General features: G+C 41.8%; 1 protein-coding gene across 2 annotated transcripts in view; it reads right to left on the bottom strand.

Moving 5' to 3' along the window:
* The window catches only part of ADGRV1 (adhesion G protein-coupled receptor V1), a 355,871-nt gene that overhangs the window by 315,924 nt on the left and 19,679 nt on the right, over window positions 1–20,268 (bottom strand). For both annotated transcript variants that reach the window (XM_075271519.1, XM_075271528.1), the window contains exons 2-6: window positions 17,363–17,547; window positions 11,733–11,882; window positions 9,938–10,033; window positions 4,944–5,048; window positions 1,291–1,404 (exon numbers count right to left, since the gene is read on the bottom strand). In XM_075271519.1, the coding sequence (XP_075127620.1) occupies window positions 1,291–1,404; window positions 4,944–5,048; window positions 9,938–10,033; window positions 11,733–11,882; window positions 17,363–17,545 (648 nt within the window). In that variant the 5' untranslated portion in view covers window positions 17,546–17,547. The remainder of the gene's footprint in view (window positions 1–1,290; window positions 1,405–4,943; window positions 5,049–9,937; window positions 10,034–11,732; window positions 11,883–17,362; window positions 17,548–20,268) is intronic.

Below are 20,268 nucleotides of genomic sequence, written 5' to 3'. Positions count from 1 at the left end.
GCCGGACTTGCAAGGCTTTTTCCTAGATTTAATAGGAGATGGTAAAACACAGAGAAAAATGCAGCAAAGACTCAATAAAATAAATGCTGTGGAAAAATCACAGCACAACATTTTCACAGCTTTTTTCCCACTTCGTTTTTTTAGCTGAGATTCGCTATGTGGGGTCTTAGCCTTAAACTGAAGCCCCACGTTGTGAAAATGCAGTGTTTTATAGTACCTGTAAAGTGGATGGGATTATGACATTGGCGTTTTCTGTATAGGTAGGAAGTCCACAAAGAAAAAATTTATGAAAAAATGCAATGAAAAACACTGCGGAAAAAAATGTGATGCTTTTCCGCCATGGGGCTTTGGCCTTAGGCCAGGGCCCCACATGATATAAATGCCACAATTTGGCCGCAGAGTTTTACAATCCTTGTAAAGTGGATGGGATACTATTGAATGCCATCCACAGTTTGCAGAAAAATACGTACATGGAAATGCTGTGATTTCCAAAACCATCACGTTTTTGGAAATCACGTAATGTCAATTAGATTAAGGAAATGCCAGAATTTTCACTATAGGAAATATATATATATATATAGGTATAACTGAAGCAGAGAGTCCGCAGAGGAAAACTCTGTGGACTTTCTGGGAAAAACTGTGATGACATGAGGCCTTAGGCTGAGTTCAGACGGAGTTTTTGGTCCTGAATTTGACGTGGAGGCTGCCTCAGATTCCAGACCACAATATGGGTAGCTGCAACTGGATGCCAGTGCAGCGTACTCCACTTCGGATTAGGCCCAAATGAATGGGCCTAGTCAGGAGGGAGTGTCTTCAGGCGGACGTCTGACCTCAGCCTTAGCCTTAAAGGGGATTTTCGGGTTGTAGATGAACATACGATCAGTGGGATTTCCAATGATATTGGGAGCTGCAGCTGAACGGCCATTCCTGGTTGCTGAAGCTCTTCTCCTATTCACGTGAATGTGAGCTGATCTTCAGTAACCTCTGTTAAGTATTCTACATAGTTTTCTGTTCACAATGCCATTAATAAACTGCTGCCTATAGCCCATTTGAGTACATAGAATTTACAGCTACTCTTTGTATTCTTTCTAAAGGCATTCTCCCCTAGCCCGAGCATCTGCAACTTTTATAGATTTTATCAAATGATTTTTCAAAGTCCATAGCCAACATTCCCAACATTCAGGTCTGTGCCTTTATTATGCACATAAATATTAACATTCCTATTATGGGAAGTAAAGACATGAGCACGGATCACTATGCAGTTGTCAAGAGATGAATTATTGATCTTACCTGATCATCTAACACTGTCAGGTTATAAATGAAGATTGACTTCCCACTGAGGAATGTAATGTTTCCTTTAGCCGGAATGAGATCTTCATCAGTGGGATTGGGGCCTCCGTCTATCTGCAAAATCATATTAGTATAATGTGTAAGTATGAAAGTGTCTGCACGTAGCGTTACTAGGAATTACCATCTGTTTAACCGAAAAGATATACCTTAACTATCTAAGTAAACTAAAAGAAAATCGAAAAATGAGAATTGTAGTTAGATCTTTCTCTTCTAAGATAAATATAAGTAAAATGATACATTACACAAAAATCACACTATAAGACTAGTAACAAATGATGACTGGGGTTTGAACAATTGAACCAATCAAAAATAATAATTTGGTCAATGAATCATATGTTATAATCCATGTTATTCATTTATATCAGCAGATATAATTACAAGATATACAAGTGTTATTACCTGGTTCATGAAACGTTCACCATACATAACTAGAGACTAGGGTTGAGCAATCGTGTTCGGAAAAAATCGGATTCTGATTGGCGATCAAGAAAAATTCACGATCGCGATCGGAATCCCGAACACGATCTTTTTAGGTGGGATCGAGATCGGTACTATTTCCCACAATGCTTTGCTTAGCCTTCACACTGAGTATATAGTGTATACTCAGTGTGAAGGCTCCGCTGCGGATCCATAGGAATGAATGGAAGCAGCCGACACACAGCCTTAACCCTCTGCGCGCCGGCTGCCTCCATTCATTCTAATGGGAGACTAAACTAACATCTCTAGTAGCTACTTACCTCCAGAGATGACTGCTCCAGTGTTCTTCGCCTCGCTGGCCCTCCATGCTGCTCTTCTCGCCTCGCTGCCCTGCCTCGCATGTTAGTGTTTAAAGAGCTAAGAATACGGGGCTTGTGGCTTAGGAGAGTGTGGGCAAGTACAGGGCGGGAAGACGTGACGTCTCCCCTCCCAGTACCCGCCCACACTCTCCAAACCCGCCCACACTCTCCTAACCTGGGAGGCAGGGGGCAGTGAGGCGAGAAGAGCAGTGTGGAGCGGCAGCGAGGCGAAGAAGAACACCGGAGCAGCGGAGCAGCCATCTCTGCAGGTAAGTGGACACCAGGGGGACTAAGTAGCCAGAGGATTAATAAAAAATCCTCTGGCTACTTAGTGATTCACTACACAGCGTGGATTCTAACAATTAAAGCGTTCAATTGTTAGATTCCATGCTGTATAGTGAATAGGATTGCTTTTAAAATCCAATCTCCGATTAGTAAAAAAATCCCATTGACTTGCATTGGGATTGGAATTGGCATCGAGATCGGGTTCGAATGAAAAATGATCGGAAATCGGATTTTAAAATCGATCCTGAAAAGTCAAGATCGGCTCAACCCTACTAGAGACAGCAAGACTTCACACCACTATAACTTATTGACAACAAAATTGAGAACACATACAAATTTGAGGGGTGTCTAATAACAATAAGGTACAATTTCCATTTTTTCTTTTTTGATAAGATTTGGGTGTCTGTCGTGACCCTTGTAGAATAAATGTCTGGAGGTCGTATACTCATCTAATGAATTGAGATCCAAACCTGGATTAGAAATACTGTTTTGATCTGCAGGTGTGATGAATTTTCAAGGTTTGGCCTTCTGATTCATTTTACGGGAGGGTCTGGCATCTGATTGATTTTAGGGATCACCTCTGGCACCTAATTCATTTTGTGCTCTGATATGGGGTCAGAATTAATTTTAGCAATCTAATCTGTGATCTGATTAAATTTGAATTTACAATTAAAAGGGTTGGCCACCTTCAGACCAATATTAAGAGACAAATGTAATTGATTGTACAATAAAAAGCTATACAATTTTCCAATACACTTTCTGTATCAATTCCTCACTGTTTCCTAGATCTCTGCTTGCTGTCATTCCTTCTGTCACTTCTAGAGGATAAAACTCTGACCATGGTCATGTGATTTACGGTCCATGGTCATGTGATGAGCACACAGGTGTACAGCTGATTACCAGGCAGATGTCTGATTACTGTGCTGTGACTGTAACGAGCTGTGCACCTGTGTGCTCATCACATGACCATGGACCGTAAATCACATGACCATGGTCAGTCTTTTATCCACTAGACGTGACAGAATGAATGACAGCAAGCAGAGATCTAGAAAACTGTGAGAAATTGATACAGAAAGAATATTGGAAAATTGTACAACTTTTTATTATGCAAACCATAACATTTGTCTCTCAATATTGGTCTGAAAGTGGCCAACTCCTTTAATTTTAGTATTTAGTCCGGAGTCTTAACTTATATAAGGGACCAGCCCTGGGGTCTGAGTTAGTAAAAAAGAGAAAATGGGTAGGTCAATAAAGAATATGGATCCTTAGTCCTTTTGACAGAACATAAATGAGCAGTCATCCATACTACTAATATAAATTAGAGGACTTGATAGTTTAGTAGTACGCACTTCTGCCTTTACAACACTGGGGCTTTAGTTCACAAGAAGTATATTATATATATTGTGGGGAAGTTAGCTTGGTAGAAGCAGTGGTGCGGAGCCAAACAGTCAAAATGTGACAAAATGTGCAGCAAACTGGTTTATTTAGAAAAATAGGAAAATAAATAAACCTCAGACACAAAATAAACAAAACAAAATGCAGCGTTAACTTCAGGCAATAGTAAAATAAAAACCTGCTCGTCTGAGCAACTAACTAAACAGAACTGATAACCTAACTATACGTGTGTCTTACTTCCAGCCTGATGAACAAAACAGGAGCAATATAGTCTCACCGAACTCAGGGTTACAGGACAGAACCTACTTTCACCCCATAAAAAAGCACTACAATACAGGATCTGCAGCCTTTTACCTAGCCCAGCAATGAGCCAAGGATCTACACCTGGGCTGAGGCCTACTCCAGATCCACCCTGGACCACATATATGTTAGAAACCTGTGGCTGATATGTCTGGACTCCAGCACTCTGCCTGTTACCTTCTCACAATATATATATATATATATATATATATATATATATATATATATATATATATTTACACTTCCTCTAGATACAGTCCTATATATACATATAAATTAATTGACCTTCCTATGACACTAATCCTAGTGTGTATGGTATGCCTAGCTAAACATAATAGGCACAGTAAAAGAGTATGGGGGCTTCCTGGCATTGCCCAGACTTTCACAGGCCTAATCCTTTGCTTTCCTAATTTATCATCCTCTCCTTCAACATGCAAACTTAGCTCAGGTGATTATACATGTTTATGGGGAAGTCAGTAAATCTTTCAAATGAACATAGCTACAATTTTACTAAGTCAAAAATTTGTATATATGTGCCCTATGTGGACTGGTGGAAGTGGAGATATTCTCTGTACAGTGCTATGGTATATGATGGTGCTAAATAACAGAAAAAAAAGAAATATATTTGCTAATTTGGAAATTTTGTTACATAAAGAAGAAACTGCTCTGTAACTGAGCTTTTTATATTGCATGTGGATGACAGATAAAGCTGATACCAAAATATTGCCGACAGTCTGAGCAGAAAAAAAGGTCTAAAAGGAGAAAAGAAAGTTTTGCCAATTAATGATAATGCAGAGTCGACAAAACATTTCCTGAGACCGATGGAGCTGAACCTACCTCAAAAGTCACAGTCACGCTTCCATAAGTGCCTTTTTCTCTCAGAAGTATGACAGGCAAGGTTTGGTCTCTACCCCGTGGCTCATTCACTGCGATGAAGGACGACTGATGTGCAAGAGAAAAAAAGGAGAGAAAAATGAGAAACTGCTCAACCATTAAACAAGGAGACCCCGGACAATGAGGCCTAAGAAATGTTCTTTAGAAATATCACAAATTATTATACTATCCACTGATCCGCTATAACCAACTAGCTCAGAGGAGAAAGCAGTCACTTAAAGGGGTATTCCAGTACTTACAAGTTACCTATCTGATCAGAGGGAATCTGAATGCTGGGATCTCCAGAGATCACAAGAATGGGGTCCATTGTGCTCTGAATGAATGAAGCTGCAGATTGCCCATGCTTACCGCTGCTCCAGGTATCTTTATGGGACTACCAAAGAGAAGCTGAGTACAGCGCTCTGCTATCACTAGCAGTACCATAGAATAAAACTGAGTGCCAAAAAGCAACATGACCCCTGTTCTCATGATCAGTGGAGGTCGAAGGAAGTGGTTTTCCGCCATCCAGTAGATAGAGTATAGTATGTAATTACAGTGATACCCATTGTGCAGCCTTTGCCTGGCTTTATTTTACTTGCTTCTCCTTGCATCACTGTTATTTACATGCAGTAAATTTGTGGACAAACTACATTTCCCATGACTTATCTGCCTGCTCTCACTCTCTATGTACCCCTCCCTTCTCCACTCTCCCCTGCAATGAAATCAATCTCAGGGCTTGTTCACATCTGTGCCCGGGGTCTCCGCTTTCAGGTTTACGTTTCCTGCCCGAAACTGGGTAGGAGACGGAGACCTGCAGGCATTTTTCAAAGCCATTCAAATTAATGGGTTTGAAAAGTGTCCGGCCGTGAGCGCCAGTGAGCGTTTTGTGCTTTATTGGCGGCAAAACCGTTTTTCTTTAACTGGACACAAAGTTGGACATGCAGGACTTTGTGTCCGGTTTAAAAAAAAACGATTTCGCCGCGGAGAACATAAAACGCTCCCCGGCTCTCACAGCTGCAGAAGACGGAAACCTCAGAACGAAGACCAGACGCTGGTGTGAACCCAGCGTCAGGTGATAAATCACCCCACACCTGAGACACATGTGCTGTTGTGACGTTTCATTTGTTGCCTGAATTGCTCACAGGAGAGGGTTAATGTACTTACAAACAGAACGCCACTCTGAGGTCAATGACCTTAATATTAATCATATAAACAGTGGTTAATTTAAACAGTGTATGTGTGTGTGTATATATATATATATATATATATATATATATATATATATATATATATATATTTTGTACTGATGCATCTTGCTATTTGGCCCAATTTAAAAAAAAAAAAGAAATTGGATAATCCCTTTAACCCTTCTCTTATGAACAGGGTACAACTTGTAAGTACTGGAAAACACAGGGTCCCACAGTGTAAGTGCTACAGTTTGTCTGCAGCGGAATCACCATTGAAAAAAATGTAGCATTTTACAGGAACAGCAAAGTGAATGGGATTCCAGCGAATCCCATGCCCACTTTGCGGGAAAAAATGGACTTGCAGTTTTGGAAATTGCAGCATCTTAATTATATCTACGGAAATGCCAGTGGTTTCCCTATAGGTATAATTGAAGTAGAAAGTCCGCAGAGGAAACCTCTGTGAACATTCTGTGAAAAGCGCTGTGGGAAAAACCGTAGTGGGCCACTGCAAAAAAGCTCTGCAGGAAAAAAACACGGCAGAAACACATTGAGGATTTTCCTGCAGCACCTTTCACAGAAAGTATTCAGAGGTTTCCACTGCAGACTTTGTGCTCCATTATACCTATAGGGAAACTGCCAGCGTTTCTTTAGGTATAATTGACATCCAGCGATTTCCGAAAATGTGCCATTTATGGAAATCACAGCATGTCCGCTGTGGGTATTTTTCTGCAATGAGTGGATGGGATTTGCTACACTGTAAAATGCTGCGGTTTTTGCAGCCATGATATTTACGATATGTGGGGCTTCAGCCTTTTCCACATGGAAACGCAGCTTTTTTGTTGCAGATTTTGCTGTGTTTTCTTGAGCCAAAGCCATGAATTGCTACAATAGAAATGGGAAATATATAGGAAGTTCTTATAATTCTACCTTGACCTGAATCCATTCCTGGGTTTGGCTCAAAAAAATACAGCAAAATCTGCAACAAATAAAGCTGCATTTCCACAAAGTGGGGCCACAGCCTTAACCTAAACATCAACACTTATTACTGATAATGTCGATAGGTGATAAGTGTATGACAGTAGTCGGTCCCAACCATGGGACCCCTACTATTCATGAGAACGGGGGTCCTGTGTTCCCAGTGTGAATGGCTATACTGGATCTTCAATATACACCTAAGTATCTCATGGGTACAGTTAAGAGGCGATCTCTAATTCAAAGCATTGTTTTACATAAAGCGTTCTGTTATCTTTCCTAAATACTTAAAAAGGACTACAATAGATATTGCTTCTGGGCAAACACGTTTAATTCTATTATACCCAAATTGTCAGAGGAGCATTATAAAGAACAAGAACAAAACAATAATGTCCTTGATAGGTTTTGCTTTCTTGTAAAAAAAATAAAACATTCCTTTTACCGTACCATATATCATTTGAAGAATGTATTGAAATGCAAGTCACCTCTTCACCGCCATCATACTCAGTAATTTCAATGCTACCTACGTGCCGCTACATTTCTAAATGACCTCATGCTTAAATGAAGTCATCACTTAATATCCAAATCCCTAATCTATTGGATGCCAGAAATGAAGTGAAAAATCTTCTTTATGAAATAGTCATGAATAGAGATGAGCGAGTAGTATTCGATCGAGTAGGTATTCGATCGAATACTACAGTATTCGAAATATTCATACTCGATCGAATACTAATAGCTAGTTGCAGTAAATATTTGATTCAGAGCCAGCGTTGATTGGTCGAATGCTATACAGTGTATAGCATTCGGCAAATCAACGCTGGTTCTGCAGCAGGCTCGTCCTTGCTAGTCGGGAGAGCTGGCAGCTTGCTGTTATGAGAGAGCTTACTTTTTCTCATAGGAATGAAAAGACCAGCGTTGATTGGCCAGTGTACAGCATTCAGCCAATCAACGCTGGTTCTGCTGGAGGCTCATCAGTAAGGAGGCAGAGTCTAAGATCGGACCAGTCTCCATTGTGGTCCGATCTTAGACTCCACCTCCTCACACCCGAGTCTCCGGCAGAGCCAGCATTGATTGGCCAAATGCTATACACTGGCCAATCAACGCTGGTCATTCTTATGAGAAAAAGTCAGCTCCCTCGTAACAGAAAGCTGCCAACTCTCCCGACAAGCAAGGATGAGCCTTCTTCAGAACCAGCGTTGATTTGCCGCAGGCTTGTCTTGCTAGTCGGGAGAGCTGGCAGCTTGCTGTTACGAGGGAGCTGACTTTTTATCAGCGCAACTGCAAGTGCTGTGCAGTTAAAGCGCACGGTCCCCATAGACTATAATGGGGTCCATGCGCTTTAATTGCACAGCGCTCCTCCTAAACACTCTCCTCCTGCTACTCGTGGACTTGGTGACTCTCCTTTAGTCCAATAGTGGTTTCCCCTGAAACGAGCATTTTTTCCCATAGACTACAATGGGATTCGATATTCGATCGAGTAGTCAAATATTGAGGCTCTACTTGAAACGAATATCGAATCTCGAATATTTCACTGTTCACTTATCTCTAGTCATGAACTGTAGACCATCAAATTTCAGTGGTATTAAAGAGATTCTATCATTGAGAAAACTAAGTTTTAACTAAGCATATATCATCAGCCGCAGCAGCCTCCCTGCTCTCACCTCCTCCTGTGTACACATAGCAGACAGTGCTCAGTCAACTTCCGGAGTGCTTGTTGCTGGCTATTTAACATATCAATAAAAGTGGGCTAATTCAAAAATGGCTGAGAGGATTAACAAATTAAAGGTATGTTTGGAATAGCCTTTCTTAAGGCTATGCAAATATATGCTTAGTTAAAAATGAGTGTTCGCAATGGTAGAATCCCTTTAAGATTTTACATAAACTGTCCATATGCTTCTTTGCTTTTTTAATGGATATTTAATAAAACAGATATTTTTAATCCATTGCTGATATACTGATGGATTTGCATATTGAGTTAAAGTATACCTCCATTTACAAACAATATTTCATAAAAGAATAGTACAGGTGAAAATAAAAAATATAATATATCTTATTAAAAATATGTTTTCTTCTCCACTTGTCAGGCATAGTTACTTCCTACATATTTGTCTATGAAGAGGGGAAGGGGAAGAGGAGGCTGCTATAAAAGACACTAAAATAATTGCTGTTCCTACTCTGTATACTTTTAACATACTGCTAGGCTTGTAGATCAGAGACTGCCAGTGCACAGAATGAGACAGAATGAAACATGTTAATAAATAAATCAACTAAATGGAAGCAACTTCCTGCTCCATCTCTCCCTTCTCCATAGAGTTCTATGTGTGAGGCTGAACATGAAGATAAAGAGCAGAAGAACAGCTTAATAAGTGAAGAAGGAAACAGATCTCCTTCAAAACATATATTACAAAGTGTCTTGAATTCACCTGCCCTATTCATTCTCTGGGGATTGTATGATGAGGGTTCCTGGCTGGTTCTGACACAAGAACAATGAGTCTGACCTCTTGAATACCCAAGACTTTTGACCATCACAACAAAAATAAAAAGGTATTTTTAAAAGGATCTGTCTGCTCTACTAACTTATATGTTCTATTTAATACTTGTCTTTGTTACTTCTTCTAGAAATTTATGAATAAAGAGACATCGGGGTGTTACCAGCTGATAATAGACATGGCGAATTCAAGTATTTACTTAAAGAGAGAGGTGACAGGTGGTCTTTAAGAATTCCAGTGTTTGTCTACTTTATAAAGTACACATAACAGGATTTGTCATGTTTCCATAAGAATAAAATGGCTTCTATACCATATTGATAGAGATGATTCCAAAGGCATTGTCATTTGACAGAATAGTGACAGTGGCGACTTTCTGAGGTCCGAGCTTTGTTTCCACTGGAGGATTCTGGGAATGAGAGAACAACAAATAATTTATTTCATATAGATTGTATGCTTTGCTTTTCCCATGTCAGATAATGTTTACCAGTGAGCTAAGAAAGGAGGCACAATGCAAACAGTCCGGGGTGACTACCATTATAGCATAGTGTCATGTCGCCTGGGAAGATGTGTATGAGGACATTCAGGACCATTAATCACAGACTGACAGTCTACTACTGACACCATAGAAATAAGGAATAGGAAATCAAATATTCACAGGCCATATGATATTAAACATTTCTAGTGCTGTGAACAATGTAACATCTGTGTATTAGGTGAGCTGTAATATGCACAGTTATGGGTATATTTGTATTTTGTATTATTATTGCATTACCTGTGCTGCTGTAACACACTGAATTTCCCCAGGCACTGCCTGAGATATACCTGTGTGTCTTTTATCCAGGAGATGTCTACATCTACATAATATCTCCAGGTTAAAGGTTGCCAGTATTCTCATACACTGAGAATGGGATGTACGGTGAAGTTGGTTGGAGCTGGGAAGTAGCTGTTTCTAGAAACGTGTTAAGCGGCAGTGCAATGGCGCTAGCAGTCTCTGTGAGTAAACAATACAATATTCTGCTGGCATTTGGAAGCAGAGAACCTGACTTGATACTGTCCCGTTAAAGTATATAACTCCTTTTATAGGTATAATGTATATAAGGGAGGCGATCGCATACAGATACAATTTCCTAATACTAAGGGACTGATTTACTAATACTGTCTGAAAATTAGGCGACCACGTGTATGTAGCCAGGCCATGATTACACAGCACAGATGGCACATGGATGACATCAATGGGCAGCCTGTACCTCCATGGCCCCATTCACTGATATCTATCAGCAAAGACTGCAATACAGACAAGTACAGGATCTGTCCTGAGTTTTGCACAGAATGACATTTGACCTAAGTTGGACATTTGACCTAAGTACCCCTTTTTGGTACAAGTCCTAAAAATGTCTAAAACACTTGATAAATCTGGCACAAGTAATGTTCGACAGTTTTAAATGATAAATGGCAACCCAATTAAGTATCGAATACTGATATGTTCCCCTATATTATGTATACACACAGAATATATGAGGTGTTCTTTCTTTTTCACATGTCTGCATAAGCTCCTGCGACATAAAGGTAAATCCTATCTTTAGTGAAATCTGCATGGATATTCTGCTGTGTCTATATACCCTAAAGCAGGGGTAGGGAACCTTGGCTCTCCAGCTGCTGTGAGACTACAACTCCCAACATGCCCCATTCACTTCCATAGGAGTTCCAAGAACAGCAGAGCAAGTATGCATGCTGGGAGTTGTAGTTTTGCAACAGCTGGAGAGCCGTATGTTCCCTACCCCTGCCTTAAAGAGTCAACATATGTCTGGATGAGTCAAAAAGCTATAGTTGCTATGATGATTTTTTGCTATTAATTCAGAGATTCAGAAACAATAGCCTCTGATTTTAAAACTGGAATTATTCCTAAATCTTATGGTGCAATGTATTTCAGTACACTTACTCAAGAGAAATATACATAAGTAAAAAGCTGTCATGTAAAACAGATATTTGAGAGGATCCCTATCATTACTAAAATGTGAGGCAAAAGCGGTTAAGCAGTCATTTCCAGATTATAAAGACATATATGTGCTATGTATACTGTAACTTAATATGTTGTCTCTACTAACCTGTAATATCAAAAGGAAATGAAATGTCTCGTCTGCCTCTGGCAAGTCATCATCACATACAGAAATATAGACAGTGCGATTCCTCTCCCAGTCAGGTATGAATGCAGCAGTAGCAGTTGCTATAAAGTCTCCAGTGTTTTCCTCTTGTAGCTATAAGAAAGTATAAGAGATGCATTTATGTGGTGAGACACGAGATCACAATGTGTTACAAATCACCTAGCTTTAGTCTTTACTGTGTAGGCATTACTATTAACAAAAGAATATGTAAAATAAAGTACATGGAATATAATACAGCGAGGAAACACTAGAATTCACCTCTGAGACCCACCATTCCCTTTGCATGAGCATACCCTTGTGCATGACATGGATGCATGCAGGGCCACCATCAGGAATTTTGGGGCCCCATACAGCCTAAGCGTCTGGGACCACCCCCACCCCCGCCACCATTTTAAAACTACCTTATTTTGCGTCATACCAATTATGTATTACATTTCCCTTTATTTAGCAGCACTACAAGGCTTAATCAGATTCTATTTGCAGGTAAAATCTGCTCCGTGTGAAAGCGCCTATAGAGAGCCAACACCATTTATAAGAGCCCTCTTAATAAATCCTCAGGGCTTTTTCACGTTGCGTTTTTGGCCTCCCTTGCCGGGATACGTTGGTAACCACTCAAAATCAGCTGTCAACTTATCCCTGCACGAAGAACTGGCCATTAAAAAAAAAGGGGGGGCCTGCAGTTCTCCGTGCAGGGATAAGTGGGGAGCTGATTGTGACTGGTTACCAACGTATCCCAGCAAGGGAGGCCAAAAACGCAATGTGAACACTCCTTTAAAGTGAAAGTCCCACCCCCAAACAGGCTGCTATGCTAGAAAGCATAGCAGGTTACATCATTATTATTCTCCTGCTAAAAACTTATATATTATATATTATTGCCCCAGTTCCCTCTCCGCAGTGCCGCACACCCGATGTCCCAACAATTCCCCCCCCCCCCGTCCACCCTCTAACATCTTTCCATTGACCCCTGTACCCATACCTCCCAACTTTTGAAGAACCAAAAGAGGGACAAAATGTGCGGCGCGCTTTGCGCGCCGCGAGAAATTTCGCCCCTATACAGTCACCCGTAAATTATATGTCCCCCCTCTATCTCTCCCCCAGCTTCATATACACCCTTCATCTGCCCCCAGATTCATGTCCCCTCCATCTCTGCCCCCAGATTCATGTCCCCACATCTCTGCCCCCAGATTCATATCCCTCCATCTCTGCCCCCAGTGTCATGCTGTCCTCTCCATCTCTGCCCCCAGTTTCATGTCCCCTCTCCATCTCTGCCCCCAGATTCATGTCCCCACATCTCTGCCCCCAGATTCATGTCCCTCCATCTCTGCCCCCATATTCATGTCCCCACATCTCTGCCCCCAGATTCATGTCCCTCCATCTCTGCCCCCATATTCATGTCCCCCCATCTCTGCCCCCAGATTAATGTCCCCTCCATCTCTGCCCCCAGATTCATGTCCCTCCATCTCTGCCCCCAGATTCATGTCCCCTCCATCTCTGCCCCCAGATTCATGTCCCTCCATCTCTGCCCCCAGATTCATGTCCCCTCCATCTCTCCATCTCTGCCCCCAGATTCATTTCCCCTCCATCTCTGCCCCCAGATTCATGTCCCTCCATCTCTGCCCCCAGGTTCATGTCTCCACATCTCTGCCCCCAGATTCATGTCCCCTCCATCTCTGCCCCCAGATTCATGTCCCCTCCATCTCTGCCCCCAGATTCATGTCCCTCCATCTCTGCCCCAAGTGTCATGCCGTCCTCTCCATCTCTGCCCCCAGATTCATGTCCCTCCATCTCTGCCCCCAGTGTCATGCCGTCCTCTCCTTCATCTGCCCCCAGTTTCACGTTCCACATTACACTTACCTTCTCCTTCGTTCCCCCGCTGCTCTCTGCGCGCCTCTCTCTCTTACTGGCACACAGTTGTAGACGCGATGTGACGTCATCACATCGCGTCTACACTGCCAGGTAGCCGGCGGCAGCGGAGAAGCGAGGAGCTGACACAGGTCAGCTCCTCGCTTCAGCCGCATATGTGTCAGTGAGAGAGGCCGCAGCGGCGAAGTGAAGAGCTGACACATATGCGGCTGAAGCGAGGAGCTTCAGAAATTTAGCCTCTCTGGACGCAGATCTGAGTTGAAACAAACAGGACATACAATGACTGCTGCCGGCGCCAGGGGGCCCGGGCCCCCCCATTTTTAAATTTGGCTGGGCCCCTGACGCCAGTAGCAGTAGTACTGGCCTATCGGCGGCCCTGGATGCATGTACCATGATATCATGTAATGCCTTGTAAGACTGACCACAAAACTGCCCTCTTGTGCCCTATGCAAATTTAAACTTCATACTTGAAGAAAGGCACTGGCTCACCACTCCGCCATATACTCTGGCAAGTGGTGTGCAGTGAAAGCACATGGACCCCATAGACTATAATAGGGTCCGTGTGCTTGCCACGAGATCTCCGCAGGGAACATGCGGACAGAAAAGTACTTCACAATCTATTTTCCTGTCCACATGACTCGTGCAGAAGTCCCGCGGCAAGCACAAGGACCCCATTATAGTTTATGGGGTTCCGCGTGCTTTCACTGCACACCACTTGCAATGTGTTCGGTAGTCCGTTCGGGGGGTCCCCATGCAGACTCCCCAAACGGATTACCAAACGTAGATGTGAACGAGGGGTAAGGGACAGTAAGGAGGTCCTTTCATTATACAAAGCAACAGGGGGAAAACACTGTATAGGGGCACTTTGAATGTGAGGTAATAAGAAGGTAATAAGTCGAAGCAGTGAGAGTCCACTATAACTGTATAAGGGCATTACAGGGATTACTATTACTGTATAAAGACAATTAAGGGAAGAAACGGCTCCTGGAAAAAACTCCTGAGTGGCTCCCATTGATTTCAATGGAAGCCTTCTTTTTGGTCAGGATTTTGAGGTGGATACGGCCTCAAAATCCTGACCAAAAAACTATGTGTGAACTTACCCTAATACAGGGGTCTTAAACTCAATTTACCCCGGGGCCGCTGGAGGTAGAGTCTGGGTGAGGCTGGGCCGCATCATGTTTTCCCTTTTTTTTTTTTTTTCTAAAAGTTGCCATATTCTGATAGGCGTAGCTTTTTTATAGGTCCGTGTACGGGGATACATAGGGTGTTTTTTTTGCGGGGCCGGGTGTACTTTTTAGTTCTACCATTTTCGGGAAATGTTATTGCTTTGATCACTTTTTATTCAAATTTTTATCAGAATCAAAACAGTGAAAAAATGGCGGTTTGGCACTTTTGACTATTTTTCCCACTACGGCATTTACCGTACAGGAAAAATATTTTTATAGATTTGTAGAGCAGGCGATTTCGGACACGGGGATACCTAACATGTATGTGTTTCACAGTATTTAACTACTTTTATATGTGTTCTAGGGAAAGGGGGTGATTTTAATTTTTAATACTTTATATTTTTTTTTTACTTTTTAAAAAAAATTTTTTTTTTGCATTTATTAGACCCCAGGGGGTCTGATCACTAATGCAATGCATTACAATGCTAATGCATTGCAATGCATTGCAAAAAAAATCAGCATTTCTTTTGCAGGCTACATAGAGCAGCCTGCAAAAGAAAGAGATTGCAGACAAGCCTGGGAGCCTTGTAAAGGCTCCCGGCTGTCATGGCAACGTGATGTCGGCCCTGGAGCTTGCTCCAGGTGCCGGCGATCACCGGCAAAATGGCGGCGCCCTTTGACCGTGGTGCCGGAGGGGTTAATGCCTTACGATCGGTCCCGAGACCGATCGGAGACATTGGCACCGGTTGTCTACTGCTTAAAGCAGTAGACACCCGGCGGCTATGGTGGCCGCCCGGCTCCCAGGTGGTCGCCATAGTTACACACCCGTCATGTGCTGTACTGTTACGGCAGATGTCGGGATGTCCGCCGGGGGCCGCAAACTATTGTCCCGAGGGCCGCAGTTGGCCCGCAGGCCGCGAGTTTGAGACCCCTGCCCTAATACTTGGTTGGGCCACTAACTAGCTCAATTACTGTCAAGGACTAACTAGCACAATTACTGTCAAGGACAGAAAGGTGGAATCCATCTAAAAAAATATCTCCTATTTATTTCAATGGGAGTCAGGAGCAGATTTTTTGCTATAACTGATTTTTCTGCTAGAGGAAAAAGAAGGGTCATGGTCTACTGACCTGTGTTCAGGTGGATTCTGCCCTAGAAACTCCATTGGTTTTTCTGCAGTGGTTTCTGCTAGCGGATTAATCTACCTGACTCACACTGAAGTGAATAGGAGAGTTGAGAGAGGTTTTTTGAGGCGGATTTAGAGGAGGTATCATTTGGCGGCAATATGTTGTAATGTTCAGTTACTATGTAATGGCAATGCTTGGTAATTGTGTGGAGGTATTATTTGAAACATGTGCAGCGGTATTACATAGTAATTGTATGTCTATATTATTTAGAGGCTGTGTACAGTACAGCAGACTGTTGGGAAGAGGATGCTGTTGCCTTGCCCCTTCGAACTGCTGTACAGTACATACCATACCCTAAGAGCTAGCTCCCTACTTGCTATTACTATTGTATTACTAATCTCTAACCTTTGGCTTCCCTTGTGACTACTCTTTTGGATTACAATGTTGTACTGCTTTGTCTCTCTGGCTTTGACCCTTGCCTGCTGACTTTGCTTTTGTGTTGTTTTGTCCTGTCTTTTTCTTATTTCTAGGAAGGGTTTTGCTGCCCAGTTGCCATCTGTTGCCTAGGACAGTTCAAGCAAGTAGACAGAGAAAGGGGCTGGGTCAAGTTTAGGACTCACTGTCTCTGTCTTCCCTTCTTCCTGGTTTCAGCAGCAGCACTACAGAATTGTCCAACTAGCAATTCCCTTACACCCCGATACAGAAAAAACTCCAAATACTATTGAAGTCAATGGGAGGTTGAAAAAAAATCGCACCAAAAAAATCTCCTAGATAAACACCATAAAACTTGCTGAATTTAAAAATTAGCTCCAAAAATCTGAGCTGGAAACAAGGCTGATTTTGTGGCTGATTTTTCAGCTTGACAAAAGAATCAGTGCAAAACCACTCTTAGCTACCAATACAGCAGAGGATGTGGCTGCCAGGGTTTGAGGAAGTCTCCTTACTGCTGTGGAGTAATGCAATGTACACTACATTCTAAGTTTGCCCAAATCTTCAAAATAATTTTTTTTCACTCCGTCCCTTGAGAAAATCTTGTGTATGTGCCCCTGATTAATTTTTAGTTATAGCCAACCAAATAAACAGCTGATGGCCAGAGCTTTCCCTACACGGCTCTAATGATAATGAGCCTATTAGTAACAACTATAATTGACTAGAGATTAGTGATGCCAGCCCTGTCAGCGGCTATGCCAATTTACATCAATAAAATGCAAAAACATTCACTGTACTTTCAGCAGCAGAAGTGCTCTACTGCATTACTCATACAACACTCCGCAATTTCATACATCTCATGATATACATATACATCGTTTGTTACAAATATATAATAAAGAGCAGTCATAATTAATAGCTAAGTGATTTACAATACATACAATCTTAATAAATGAGTTGATACCACCGGTGTCGTGTCCATTCTCTTACCAGGACTATTGCAGTGATGTTAACAGGGGCTCCCATTCTTTCAATCACCAGACGTATCACTGTGGTCTCAGTTTCATTTACAAAAAATTCAGTTTGTCCTGCAAACTGCACCTGTGTTTCTCCAGATATGGCAGTGACTAATAATGCTAAGAAAAGAAGTGCAGTGGAAGGAGCTGAGGGCATCCCTGTGGACAGAAACAAACCAGAAACAGTCACAGAACATTAATGGTATAAAGGCCTGAAAGTTACCTAAACTATAGTCAGGGGCTGCTGCCTAGCTGATTGGTCTATTAGGAGCATCTGGTTTGCTGAAATGTTTATATTTTCTTACCCTCTCCTCAAAGTCCAGTGAGGTGCGGATGTGGGTATCATGGCAGCCTGACTACCTATTATCTACATGTGACCTCTTAAAGAGGACCCTTTACCACTTTCACCATCCTCAAGTTCTTACCATCTGATAATTGGTACTTTCCCACTCATTCCAGCACAGTTGGATTTTTTTCTCTAGCCCCAGCATTCCTGTGCAATCAGTGCTGTTAGTTTTGGAGTCTAATATGCTACTTAGACTCTGTACTATCAGGTGGGTGGTGTCCGGCAGAAGCAGGAAAAGGGGTGTGATTCTGAGCTCTGACACAGTCTACCTCCGATTGTAACTCTGAATTATGCCGCTTCTCATGCTTCTGTTTAACATTGCCCATCAGAGACTATGTAGCACCAAAATTAAAAGTACTTACTGCTCAGGAATGGTGGGGCTAGAGAAAAAGTTACAACTGTGTTGGAATCAGAGGAGCAGCATCTATTAAATACTGAAAAGAGATGGACTTGAAGGTCCACTTTAGAAAGCTCCAGCAGCAGAGCCTGAAAAGCAACACAGTTTAATTGTGGTTAAGCAGATTCAGGGCCTTGAACCACCAATGGATTTTTGCTGGAGTCGGCTGCATCAAAACCTGTATAAGCTTGTAGACCATAATGAAGACACGTCCATGGGCCTCTACTGGAGCTAACCAGTATCTTACAGAACCCTCCAGAAGAAAAAGCTATGCTCCATCCTGCTGGCCACAACACAGGATGTTATCACAGTTTACACCCTTTACACTTTCTAAGTCTCTGCAGGTCACAACATAGACCTCACTTTCACAAAATTCTGAACCCTCATACCCAGCAATAACTACCCTAGCCAATGTAATTGACTTATCTTGTGGCAATGGACCTTAGTTTGTATAGGGGGGGGGGGCAAATGCATGTTGGGGTTCCTGTGCCCCTTGGGTGTAGGATACTTTGGCCCTGAGAGTTTGGTGGTTACACATTCCCCAATTGTGGAAACTAGCATATCTTTATAGAGTGTTCTACAGGATAAAATATTCCTTGAACCAAAGCGGGACGGCGAGGGATTTTATTGACAACTATCTGTCACAAGCCTGTCACATCAGTATCACATGTAAACATGGCAGAAGTATTAATGCGATATGATATACAATGCAGTAATATCAATGCAGTACCTAAGCAGGGTGTTTTCTACCCCCATTGACAGAGTTTTTAACGCATGCTTTAGTTATAAATAATAGTAATAATGAAAATAGTAAATAATATAAATTTAATAAAATAATATAAATTTAGTAAATAATAGTAAATAATAGTAAAAATGAATAGTACAGGCAAAAATAAGAAACTTAATAATACATCTTATTAAATACATTTTCTTTTCCACTTTTCAGGCAGAGTTTCTTACTACACATTAGTGTATAAAGAGGGGAGGGGTAAAGAAGATGCTGGTACAAAAGACAACCAAATTATTACTACTCCTACACTCTGCTACTCTCTGCTATTTTAACACTGCTGTGCCAGTACATAAGAGCTAGGAATGCATTGAATTAGGCAATATATCATTTAACCAGTCAGAAAACCCCCTATTTAACCCCTCCCTTCACCATAGAGTTCTGTGTCAGAGGTTGAATGTGAAGACGAATGTAATGGAAACAAATAGTGAAATTCAAGATAAAGAGCAGCTTAATAAGTGGAGAAGGAAACTGATCTCCTTAATAAGAGAGTCTTATATACTATACATTTATGATAAGTGGTTTATATAATTTAAGGAGACAATACACTTATGGCAGTTTTGTACTTAACAATGAGGTCCTTATATAAGGTAGATATCTCTAATTCATTACTGGGTGATAAACCAATTTTTCTAAATTCTCCAGCATCAGCATTACTTTAAAAGGCTCACACGCCAGAAGAATACAGTATTACATAGGTGAATAAGTGTACTGTTCCGTATAGTTCACACATATAACACAGCGATGTCCTAACTTGTAACAGTCTCAAACTATTGAGGAGAAAGGAAATAAAATGGCTGTGAGCAGTAGGGTATGTTCACACAGAGGAAAAGGTGGCGGAAACTTTTTCTGCGGAGTGAACTTTCCACACGGCTAGCCATGAGGGGATGCCGATGCAACATCAGCATTCTGTCGTGGCAAATGAATGGGCCTTAACAGGAGCGTGTCTCGAGCTGCGGACACCGCAGTTGACTCAGCTGCAGAATCCGTGGCAAGATAGGGCATGTCGCTTCTTTTTTCCACTACTAGCTAGCGGAAAAAAAGCAAGCGTCTCCCATTGAAGTTAATGGGAGCCATTTTTGCAGATGGATTTTGAGACGGATTCCGCGTCAAAATCCGCCTACAAAAATCTCCGTGTGAACATACTCTTAAAATGCCACCTAATGGAGTGAGAGGCTTCCTTCACATTATATTCATTATCTTCTCTCTTGTAACACACACAGTAACCTGTATAAAACTACTACTGAACAACATCATTTGTGTAGTCACTGCATTTCAATGTCTCAGTAGTATACATCGTAAGTCAAGTTGGCACTTGCTACATCCTTACTTTCTCAGTCAGAAACATCA

The sequence above is a fragment of the Leptodactylus fuscus genome, chromosome 1, assembly GCF_031893055.1.
Source record: "Leptodactylus fuscus isolate aLepFus1 chromosome 1, aLepFus1.hap2, whole genome shotgun sequence".
Lineage (NCBI taxonomy): Eukaryota > Metazoa > Chordata > Amphibia > Anura > Leptodactylidae > Leptodactylus > Leptodactylus fuscus.
This window is presented reverse-complemented; position numbering and strand designations above follow the sequence as displayed.